The sequence below is a fragment of the Gopherus evgoodei genome, chromosome 14 (genome assembly GCF_007399415.2).
Source record: "Gopherus evgoodei ecotype Sinaloan lineage chromosome 14, rGopEvg1_v1.p, whole genome shotgun sequence".
Lineage (NCBI taxonomy): Eukaryota > Metazoa > Chordata > Testudines > Testudinidae > Gopherus > Gopherus evgoodei.
Window position 1 is genome coordinate 11,868,415 of NC_044335.1, and position 12,000 is coordinate 11,880,414.

Here is a 12,000-nt window from a genome sequence, read left to right on the forward strand (position 1 = left end):
TCTTTTCAAGTAATGCATATTTTATAGGTGTAGTTAAGCCAGTTACTTATTCTCAGAGAGGAGACAATGGAGTTTAAACCTATACTTTTATGTGCAAGGACACTGAAGTGATAATATAGAGGGTATGAATCTGTTTGCAGCTACCTGAATGGATCTTCTGCATTAGATGTTATTGATCTTTCACAGATTTTTTTTTTTTTAATATGCTGGTCAATGTCTGAAAACTTGTCAGATTTACAATAAAATTCTTATGCTCAAACACTATTAACAAGCCTGAAGAAATCCAAGGCAGGGGAACATATTAAAGATAGCGAAGGCACCTAATGCCTTGGGGTGGAATAGGGAAGGAGACATCTGAAGTACTGCCAACATCAACAGTTTGCAAGTAGAACTGTGACACCATGCAACCATGTGACAACAAAATATGGTGTGTAGTAGCAGCTTGACAGAGCCTACTGTAAGTATATACTGAATCTTATTTTTAGATAAGAAGCTGGAACAAAAAGTTATCACTTGTAATTGAAGGGTACAAAATATTTTCAGTGTGAGGTTACAGTGATAACACAAGATTACAAAACCAGCATTACAAAATGGTGAGCTGCTGATGCTTCCAAGTGAACACCACCCAACCCTAAAAGAGGAATATATTTTGTGTTATCCTGAAAGGGCACTCTGCTACAAAAGCATACTGAAGTGCCAGATGAGTATACTGCTTGACATCTTTTTTGGACTAGTTTTTAAATCAAAAAAATTTAATCTCTCTTCATTAAGGGGATAACCACATCCCAGTCTGTTATTTATTAGAACCCTGCCAGCTGGTTAACTGAAGACACAGCAAGACTTTCAAACAAGTTCGGCATTCAATAATTGCCATTGTGCAAGGGCTTTGAGTAGCAATATATAATTAAGTCCTCAGTTGCTAGCCTGCTTTGATATAACACTATCAGAGCTTTTACAAAACTTAAAACTTTATGATTATAATCTATTGCTTCAAATTCCACACAAAGATTTCAATCATATTATATATTTTAGGTTAAACCATGCTGCACACCAATACATAATTATTCTGTCTTTATTGTAAGATTCTTTATTAGGGCAATTTTTTTCACAGGGACTTCAAACCAGCCTCCATTTTTGGGCACACGCAATAGACTTTATATGCTCGTAACCCATCTGCATATGCAGGAAGTTTGAGCATGTGTATGCTATTGCAGCAAACAGAAGTGCACACTCGAAGGACTGCATACCCACAGATCGGAGGCCACGTTTTGAAATCTTGGTCTTTAAGAAGTTTTAATCCCAACGTTTCATTAAAGCCTATTAACCCCATTCAGAATACGCTTTCTATCACATCAAGTTACTATAATAGTGAAATAGTTTGCTTGAGGATAGCTTTGAAACAAGGATTCTGAATAGGATTTAATCTGAAATATAAACTGTTTCATTTCCTCCTTATTCTTTGAATTTTCCTTCAGCTAAAATAAGATTGGTAGACTGCCAATTACAATCAGGAGCAAATATTACAGACATGGCTTAACTTCATATCAAAACAAACTCAAATATTGAAAATACTTTATTAGGTGCTTTCTTTAAAAAATTAGAAGTCCTCTACTAGCTCTGGAGGAAACTAAAAATAAATAATGAAAATAGCATAATAGGATACGGTCCATTTATAGTTGATATAGAAATGTAGAAAAACAGTACAACATAAGCTAAAAGCTGATTTGCTGAAAAAAATACCAAGTAATTAAAAAAGTTATTTGGGCTAGACCCAGGAACCAAGAGGTAACGATCTACGTACCATATGTGACTTGGATTTGGTTTTGCCTGTTGTGTTTTGTGCCTCAGCCAGCAAGGATTGGGTGCACTGCAGAGGTGATCTGCTCAATGGACAAGCCACATGCTTCACACCAACAGTGACATCTACCAGTCATTTCAAGCAGAAATGCAGATGTGATAGGAGGGGAGCATCACCCAACCTTCTTCTGGAAGAGGTCACTGATTGCAATGTAAGACCTCACAAGCAGGGACAGAATTGTTGGAGATCCCAGAGACACTATCAATGGGTGAGGAATAGAAAGACTGAAGAAAGCTGATTTCTCAACTGCTTTACATAATTTATAATACTTAGGCATTGGTTTCATAATATAGTACAAACACTTTACACATGCGAAGCAATAAAGAGTTTCCCCCAAAAAATATTAAAGTCTTACAGAACTATTGACGGCATCTGTTGTCTGTGTCATGCTCAGTTTAAATTTAGAAAGAGTTTTAGCTATGTTCTCTTCGACCACCATTTTTAACAGTAAAAATGCTTACTAAAAACAAATAGGTGCTTATAAATGTATCCGTTTGCCTTTAAATGATTAAGCCAGCATGAAAAGGTAAGATTGTCTATGATTTACAATTCATTGCTTGTTTGTTCATAATACTTTTAAATAAAAAGTGCAAGTGGATCTGGGGACTGGAGGGCTGATTTGCTCACTTTTATCAGTAACTTACTTTGAAGCCATCTACAACCAACTGCCTCACTGTACTTTGGATTAGCTACAATTATATTTAAAATAATGCTCATTATAACAATTGAAAGGGTAGCAGAATAGCCTTAAAGTAAAGTCACTATTTCAACAGTGTGTTTCTTCCCCCTTCCTCATCCCTCTGGACCACGAAAGTGCTCATTTCCCTTTTACAAAAAACATTACATATCATGTTGATTACAAAACTATTAAACATTTCAGTCCTACCAGCCACATGTCAACATTCCTTTCACGCAAGGCCAAAGAACTGATGATGGATTCCCTTTGAATACAAGAGACACTATACATGTTGTAAACAAACAGGCTGACATTATCATGACTGCAGTCTCTTCTGTGAGCATACAGATGTCAGATGAGTTGGTCCATTTTTATGGGACCTTGAAGTATGAACATCAGGCAGATAAGTTCTAAGACCAATAATATATACCCAACATAAACTATTAGCTTCCAAGACCACCTACTTTCAAAACAAGTCTGATTTTCTAAAGTATCAGTCAACAACAGCTGCGTTTTGTCACTGAAGGCTGTCTTCTAAGTTTGAAGCCCTTACTGCTAGATGGGGGGTTGGTGTCAGTTGATGGAATTCTACGACCTATAAAGAAGAAAAAAATTTTTTTAGCAAGAGTTACATTAATTATTGAAACCACTTTTACAGAGCATCTGTGTCATAAACAGATGGTTAAGGGTTAATGCCTCTTTTACCTGTAATGGGTTAAAAAGTTCACCTAGCCTAGCTAACACCTGACCAGAGGAACCAATGGGGGAACAAGATGTTTCAAAAGGGAGGGGGGAAGTTTTTCCTTTGTTTAGAGTTTCAGTTTCAGCCTGAGTGGAAAAGATCAAGGAACCAGTCTCTTATCAGAGTAGTAAGTTTTAGAAAGGAATAAATAGGTTTATGTTTATTTCCTTGTAACCTGTCTTATGCAAATAGAGATAGAATCAAATTGGGTATTTTTTTGTGTAACTAAATTTGTGCCCAGGGGAACATCCTCTGTGTTTTGAATCTGTTGTCTGTGAGAGTAGCTGGTATGCTAATCTCTCCCAGAGGGTTTTTCTTTTACTTTTCTTTTCTTTAATTAAAAGCCTTTTCTTAATACCTGATTGATTTTTCCTTGTTTTAGATCCAAGGGATTGAATCTGGACTCACCAGGGATTGGTGAGAGAAAGGAGGGGGGGATGGTTAATTTCTCCTTGTTTTAAGATCCAAGGGATCGGATCTGGACTCACCAGGGAATTGGTGAAGGAGTCTCTCCTCTCCCAGGGAGGGAAAGGTTTTGTGGGGACAGGGAGTGATCCAGACACTGAAATTCTGGATGGTAGCGTGGTACCAGATCTAAGCTAGTGTTCATGCAGGTCCCCACATCTGTACCCTAAAGTTCAGAGTGGGGAAGGAACTTTGACAATCTGATATCTGCAAAAGCATTTAATCCAATGGGTCGGACTTTGGAGGGAGCCCCTCGTAAGGGCAGGTTCCCTTCTTTCCTGAATAGATATTAGGCTTTTAGGACTCCTCATCCCTGTTCTGGCCCCTTTTCTCTGTGTAAAAGTGCCAGAGTAGTGTATCAGATCTCACCCTATATCCCTAAGCTTAATGCTTAAACAACATGATCTGGTTTGGCATTTTTCAAGCATCAACATTTATTCAAAATCAACTAAATGCATAAGAAAAATAGCTTCCTGATTTCCTTAAATAGTTATAAAAGAATCAAAGTTGTAGTTAAAGTCAGTAGTAAACAAATATTTAATTACTTCCATAGAGTAATTTTTTTTTTAGTTTAAAGAAAAACATTAAATAGCTTCACAATCATTTGACAACTCTTGATGTGTCTATGCAAGGATTGCCTCTAATTTTATACTGTTTACTTGACTCAAAAGACAAAGCTAAGAGATATTTGCACATAAGTGTTCAGTGTTTATTATAGCCATCTGAATTACAACTTAAATCCTCACTATAAGAGTGTAGTACTGTGCTGTATTTCCCTGTGGATACTGTTTGCATTTCTTCCATGTAAAAGTCAATTTAATAATGTGGAAAAACAAATTATTTGTGGTCTATTTGAGGGACAGGGTTATCAAAAATTTCCTAAAGGGAACCCACACAAAAATGCTTTGTTTTAAATCACATTTAGTAATTGTTGTGTGATAATTACAGAATTACTGCTCCCCATTAGCCAATTATGCTTTGGATAATACATTCCCCATATCAAATCTAAACACGGTACTCTGATTGGAAATACTATTTCCCCTTCTGTATTTATGAAAGTTTTGGTAACCCTCATGCATCACCCTTCAATGACCTTCAACTACTAATTGAAACATTCACCAACAGATAGGGTAAGATGACACTGACTTATGACAGTGACCTGCTTGCTATTTATCCAGGATGTGGATCGTCATAACAGGTTTAGAATCTCTAGGCAGAAGCTTTTAGAGGTCATAAGAGGACCAGAAACCAGCAGATCATCTTGCAGTTTTGTATTCCTACCAGTGGTGACAAATATGAACTCAATGTACTCTCAGCAAACTAGAACTACAAACTAATGCAGTAGTCAAGTTTCTGCTTAGGCTTTCTTCAGAGAAAAAAAAAAGTGTTAACTAAAGTAGCACTTACTAATTTCTATAAAGAGTTCATTTATGTTAATTGCATTTTTAGCACTGGTCTCTACAAATATGGCATGGATGGAATCTGCATAGTCTTTAGCATCTTTTTCCAGGACTTCTCTAAAAAGAAAAAAGAAAACATTGTGAACAAAACAGAAACATTAATTATCCCAATTTTAGAAAATTGGCTGGCTGCTTAACAGTAATTTCAAAAAGCGATTTAGTGTCAACTCTTTGGCATCCCATTCCTCATGGAGAGGTCAATTTCTATCCTCAGCTCTTCTTTTACGTAACCCCAAGGACTGGACAATAGCGTGGCCTGAACAACAGTATTTGGACAGCACCATCATATAAATTCAACAGCCACCACCATTTTCCTCTCTGGAAAATACGGATGTGTTTTCTTAAGAGTGCCAGAATGCAGCTCTGAAGTCAGCCAAGGAGGGAGGGACAGCTTTATTCTCAGAAAAACAGCTCAAAATTACCGGAAAAAAAAATGTTACTTCTAATATCCATCTCATTCAGTAGGAATCCAGACTTTGCTTACAAACCCTAGCATCCTGCATCACAGCAATGTTTAAAACGTTCAGATTGTACAGACAAAAAAGATACAGGAAATGAAAAGGTTCCCACAGGCATCAAAAAGGTTCCCACAGGCATCTGAGCCATACTACATGGCACACCCTATATATTTTATGGTAGATATTTAACACTAATGTCAAGTTTCACATTTACTGTAAACGTGAGTAGAAAATACATACAAATAAATTTTGCTTTGAGAGGTCAGGAAACTAAAGTTAACTAGGAAAGAATGGTACCTACCTTTTCGTAACTGTTCTTCTTCGAGATGCTCATGTCCATTCCATTCTAAGTGTGCCGTGCCCATGTGTGTGGTCGTCAGAGATTTTTGCCTTAGCGGTATCCATCAGGTCGGCAGTGGTGCCCCCTTAAGTGCCATGCTCATGTGTCAGTATATCAGGTGCCGCTGGTCCCACATCCTCTCGGTTCCTTCGGATGGAGCAACCACTAGTGGTGAGACAAGAAGGTCCTGCTGAGACGATCTGCAAACATGTTCCTAGTCCCGGGCAGATGTGTGGCTACCAGATGAATGGCATTCCGCACATAAAAGTCCCAAAGGTGGATAGCTTCTTGGCAAAGGATTGACGACCTGGATTTGCCTTGCCTGTTGATGTAATACATCGCGGCAGTATTGTCAGTGAGAACCTGCACCACCTTGCCCCTCAGATGGGGTAAGAAAGCCTGGCAGGCCAGGCAAGCCACTTTGAGCTCCCTGACATTGATATGGAGGGCCAGATCGTCTCGCAGCCGGCAGCCTTGCATGCTGAGCTCGCCCAGGAGGGCTCTCCAGTCCAGGTCCGAAGCATCGGATATCAGGATCAGCAACAGGGCTAGGGCTGCGATGGGAACTCCTGGCAACACTGAGCCAGGGTTCATTCACCAATCCAGAGATGATAGGATGTGATCCGGCACCCTGACTATTCGGTCTAGGTTGTGCCTGTTGGGAACGTAAACTAATGCCAGCCATTCTTGCAGAGACCGGAGATGGAGCTGGGCATGACTGACCACATATGTACAGGGAGCCATGTGGCTCAACAATCACAGGCAGGTGTGAGCCATGGTGAGCGGGCTGTTCTTCACATGGGAGATCAGGTCCGGCATGGCCTGAAAACACGCCTCCGGAAGGAAGGCTCTGGCTCGCATGGAGTCGAGAACCACCCCAATTAACTCTATTCATTGGACTGGCCTTAAGGTGGATTTTTTCTTGTTTACCAATAGGCCCAGGTTGCAGCAGGTGGAAGGCACCAGATCGAGGCTTCTCTGCACTTGTTCCCGAGACCTGCCCTTGATGAACCAATCATCGAGATACTGGAAGATCTGGACCCCTCGATGTCTCAGGTAAACGGCCACTGGTGCCATACATTTTGTGAAGATCCTTGGGGCCTATGAGAGGCCAAAGGGGAGCGCTGTGAATTGGAAATGGCATCTGCCCACAATGAGATGGAGGAAAAGTCTTATCTTCGCTTATTTCCAAGTCGAGGGCGGCGTACCCATCTCCTAGATCCAGGGAGGGGATGATGGAGGCCAAGGAGACCATGCGAAACTTCAACTTCTTGAGAGACTCGTTGAGGCATCGCAGGTCCAGAATTGTCTGAGGCCCCCTTTTGCTTTCGGGATTAGGAAATAGTGGGAGTAGAACTCCTTTCCTGTCATGTCCCAAGGGACCTCCTGCACTGTCCCTAGGCGCAAGAGGCTCCCGACCTCTTGAATGAGGAGTTGCTCATGAGAAGGGTCTGTGAAGAGGAAAAAGGGTGGGTGAACAGGAGGGAGGGGTGGCTGAAAACGGCAGGGTGTAGCCTTGTGACACTCTGTCCAGTAACCAGCAGTCTGAGATGACCCACACCCAGGCAGGGCAAGGAACAAAGACAGTCGAGGAAAGAACAAGGTGGATCCTGACAGTTGACTGGCGGGGGTGGGGGGGTGTCATTCGAGTGCACCCTCAAAATAAGCACTTCTGGCCCCCGGAATGCTTTGCCAGGCCGGGCTCCTCAGGTGAGCAAAAGGAGGAAGGGTGGTGGCGGTTGTAACTTATGTCCCTATCCCTTCCCCTTGCAGATCCTGAACGAGGCTGCTAAGGCCTTGGTGGCAAGGGCAGCCAGAACTGCTCCTGGGCAGACTCGGGCTCATGCATTCCCAGCAAGCGAAGGGTGGCCCGAATGTCTTTTAATCCACGCAGCCTCGCATCCATCTGCTCTGAAACAAAAAGTCCGTTCCCATTGAATGGGAGGTCCTGGATCAAGGTCTGCATCTCTTGGGAGAGGCCAGTGGTCTGAAGTCACGAGCTGCGCCCCATAACTACTGCCGAAGCAGCCACCTAACTGCCAAGTCAGCCACGTCCTACATCATTTGGAGGGAGCACTTAGCCGCCGTGGCACCCTCCTCCACCCGAGTACCAAATTCTTGAGCTAAACCCTGCGGGAGGTACTCCTTGAACTTATGGAGGGAGTCCCATAAGTTAAAATTGTATCTGCCTAGGAGGGCCTGATGTTTTGCCACCTGGAATTGCAGGTTGGCAGTTGAATAAGTTTTCCTCCCAAATAAGTCCAGTCTTTTGTCCTCTTTGTTTTTGAGAGTTGAGCTGGTGTGCCCCTGCTTGTCTTTTTCATTGGCCACAGAGACAACTAGTGAGCTTGGGGGAGCATGGGTATAAAGATATTTAAATCCTTTGGCTGGGACAAAGTACTTCTTTTTGGCCCTTTTGCAGGTGGGAGGGATAGATGACGGGGTTTGCCAGAGGGCCCTGGCAATTTTGAGGGCTGCTAGTGCGACACAGGCAGAGGTAGAGGCTGAGAGGACATTGAACAAGGTATCTGCATGCTCAGCCATCTCTTCCATCTCTAGGCCCAAGCTCTTGGCCACCCGTCGAAGCAGGGCCTAGTGCTCTTTAAAATCGTCTGGCAGACTGGTTCTTGAGAGTTCCGCAACTGCCTCATCTGGGAACGAAAACGACTGTACCACCAGGGGAGGCCCAAGGGCATCGTCTCCTGTGGGGGAAGGTGGTTTAGGGGTGGGTACAGTCTCCTCTGCCTCGACCTCTTAGCATGCCTCATGCAACCAGCCCAGTGCCATTGGCGCCGCTAACTGATGCTCTGAGGTTGTGGCAGATGAGCGGTGCAAAGGGGCATCGGCATGATCAGCACTCCCCATGTGCTCCAATAAGGCCACTGCCCGTGCTGCCAAGGCAGTGCCGTTGATGTCGATGTGGCCCCAGGTGCCCTATTGCGCAGGTGGAGTCTGGGTGAGGGGCTGAACTGCCCTTTCATGCTGGAGGAATTCCTTCTGGTGACCACGGTGGGCCCATCGCCGTCTGAGTCTGCCTGCTGACTATCACCAACTGGTGCCCAGAATAAGAGGATCAATGCCAGTGTCGAGTGGACCAGTACTGGTGGGACTGGAGATGCGACAGGGAGTGCTCCCATGGGGCAGGCGAGCAAAATCTATGCCAAGAGGACGACTGACGGGAGGGCCAACAGTGCTGGTAGGATGGAGACCGGGGCCTCCCTTTAGGCAATCTCTGGTGAGACGGCAGGGACCGCGATCGCGGTGCTGGTGACCGAGGGCAAGCCCCAAAGGATCTGGGATGTCACTCCACCAATCTTCAGTGCAGAGGTGGAGACGCTATCTTATCTTGGGGGATCAGCATCACTCTACTTCCCCCTGAGGGTTCTTAGTGGCTGGCTTGCCCTTGTGGGGAGCCTTTGCCATTTCCTGTGGCACATGCTGTGTTGGTGGCATGGGCAGAGGTTTCTGCTCTCTCGGCGCCGAGGGAGCCTGGGAAGGCATCGGTGCAGTCAGGGGTTTGGGTCCCATACTGCTCCCAGGAGTTGGTGGTGGACCTTTTAATGGGCTAAGAGCCCCAGCCGGGGAGACGTGGCTCTGGAGTGGCCAGGTGGCCCAAATTGGGTCTCTTGCCCGGTGCCAGGGAGCCGTACTTCCTTGCTTTCTTTCTGGGCACCAACAACAGGGAGCGGTGCTGGGCAGAGCTGGGTGCTGGGGGTGCACTGAGGCCAAGGTACTCGGTGAGTCTTGGCGGGATGGCTCGGAAGCCAGATGAAAGGCAGATTCCATGATGAGAGCTCACAAATAAATATCCTGCTCCGAGTCCTGGGCTGAAAGTTTTTTACAAATATGGCACGTGTGATTCCACCAAGCACTTGAGGCAGGTGCTATGGGGGTCACTTACAGGCACAGGCCTGTTACAGTCCATGCAGGGCTTAAACCCGGAAGACCAGGGCATGGTCGCCTGGGGCAAAGTCCCAGCTGGGACTATAACTTTAATTACTAACTACACTTAACTACTATAAACAAACTATTTACAAGGTCCTAAGGCTTAGTCAGTAGAGATGAAACCGCTAGCCCTTGCTATGCAAGAAAGGCGCTGCGACTAACCACCATGGGCGGTAAGGAACCGAGAGGGTGTAGGGCCAGCATTGACTGATATACCGACGCATGAGTGCGGCACTCAAGGGGGCACCACTGCTGACCCTATGGATACTGCTAAGTCAAAAGTCTCTGATGGCTGCACACATAGGCACAAGCACACCTAGAATGGAATTGACATGAGCAAGCACTCTAAGAATTATTACTGTATTATTTTTGCATTCAGTTGTCTTTATTGTCAGTGTGCACGCTGTCTTGCCTAGTCAGCAGTTATTAATATGCACTGAGAAGTGCACACTTCAGGGAAACATGCATGCTCTCAACCTCCTGAAAGCAATGCAAACTCTCAGACTCAGTGAAATTGTCCATTGTCAATATCCAATACAATTTTCAAAACACATCAAAACACCTTATTGAGTTCTAACAATTTTTTTCTCTAACACTGGTCATGGACGTACTTCTCACAAAGGACTCTATGTTCCAAATTTCATATTCAACTGTTTCCAAGTTGTCTGTGTTTTATAAAATACAGTGCACAACAGTCACGCTCCTGCCCCAGCAAAACACATCCACCCACCTAAACAAGAAAAAAACAACAGTGCCTGAGGCTTTAAGAGAATACTTCCCTTTAGGGCAGAATTTCAGCCAAAAACGGAATTAAAACAAGTGCAAATACAATGGAAACTGTTCTGCAGCTTTAATTACAGTGTGACTGGCAGTAAGTGCTAAAATTCCTTAAGTCACAATGCTATTTTCACATTACTCCTGGGGGAATTCTGTGCTATTGCATGCGTGCATAATTAATGAGCTGTGCATATTTTTAATTTTTTGTGCAGAAAAAGGTTCTGCTGAACTATTGCTGCAGTTCCACCTTTTGCCCACCAGAGGCCGCTATGGTGCAAGAACAGCAACAGTTCCCAGCCAGCTAGGAAAGAAAAACAATCTGCTTTCTTCTAGCATCTGTCAGGCCAGCTCAGGAACTGTGGGGACATTGACAGCATGGGCTGCTGGGGGAAAGGGGGAGAATTAGACAGGGGCTCATAACGATTAGTGGAGGAGGACAGACTGGGGCAGGCGCTGAATGGGAGTGGAAGCACAGGGCCACAGGGGGAGAGAGGTGCAGGGCCACATCGTAATTGGGGAGGGGAGGGGAGCTACATAGGGACAGGAGAGTGGCTGGATGGGGGGGGGCAGAGCCACATGGAGACAGGAGGAGGGGGTGCAGGGCCACATGGGGACAGGGACAGATGTGCCTGACTGAATGGGAGAGGCTAAGGGTCAGCCAATGTCTGCATGGGGGAAGCTCCATAACAATCCCTCCCCGCCCCCCCCCCCAAATACCTGTTCCATACTTTTCTCACCCATAACCAACAATCTTCCAAGTTCACACCCAGGCTCCTTCCCAGCAGTTTACTTCCCTCTCCCTCAGCTCTTCCATTACCCCTGATTCTCCCAAGCCTTTGCACTGCTTCAGTGGGGTGCAGGAAATATGGTTCTGTATTGTAGTTTAAAATGAATTATTACTCAGAGCTCTGTATTAAGATGCCTACTAAGGAATCTATATCTCAAAAACATTTCTTGAATCTTTTTTGTTGGCTGTATTGTTACAGACATACTTGCTGACAGGTATTTTGAAATAAATGACCAAAAATAATTGAAACTGGTGTGATTATATTGTGTTATTTTGACAAATAAAATATGCAGAATTTTAAAATATTGTGTGCAGTATTTTTAATTTATTGGCGCAGAATTCCCCCAGGAGTATCACATGTAGATTTAAATAGTTTCTATCTTAAAATTATAATTCTAGTTAATAAAATTGAAGTTTCTAGAGTAGCATGTACACTGCATATGGCAGCAGAGTCCTAAGCCAGCCTGCCAAAAGTCATACAAAACCATCAGC

At 44.0% G+C, this 12,000-nt stretch overlaps 1 protein-coding gene across 1 annotated transcript in view; it reads right to left on the bottom strand.

Annotated features, from left to right (window-relative positions):
- Positions 1-204: 204 nt before the first annotated feature.
- RAB22A (RAB22A, member RAS oncogene family) overlaps positions 205-12,000 on the bottom strand; it is a 28,920-nt gene continuing 17,124 nt past the window's right edge. The window contains exons 6-7 of the mRNA XM_030533787.1: positions 5,149-5,258; positions 205-3,129 (exon numbers count right to left, since the gene is read on the bottom strand). Of these exons, the coding sequence (XP_030389647.1) occupies positions 3,032-3,129; positions 5,149-5,258 (208 nt within the window). The 3' untranslated portion in view covers positions 205-3,031. The remainder of the gene's footprint in view (positions 3,130-5,148; positions 5,259-12,000) is intronic.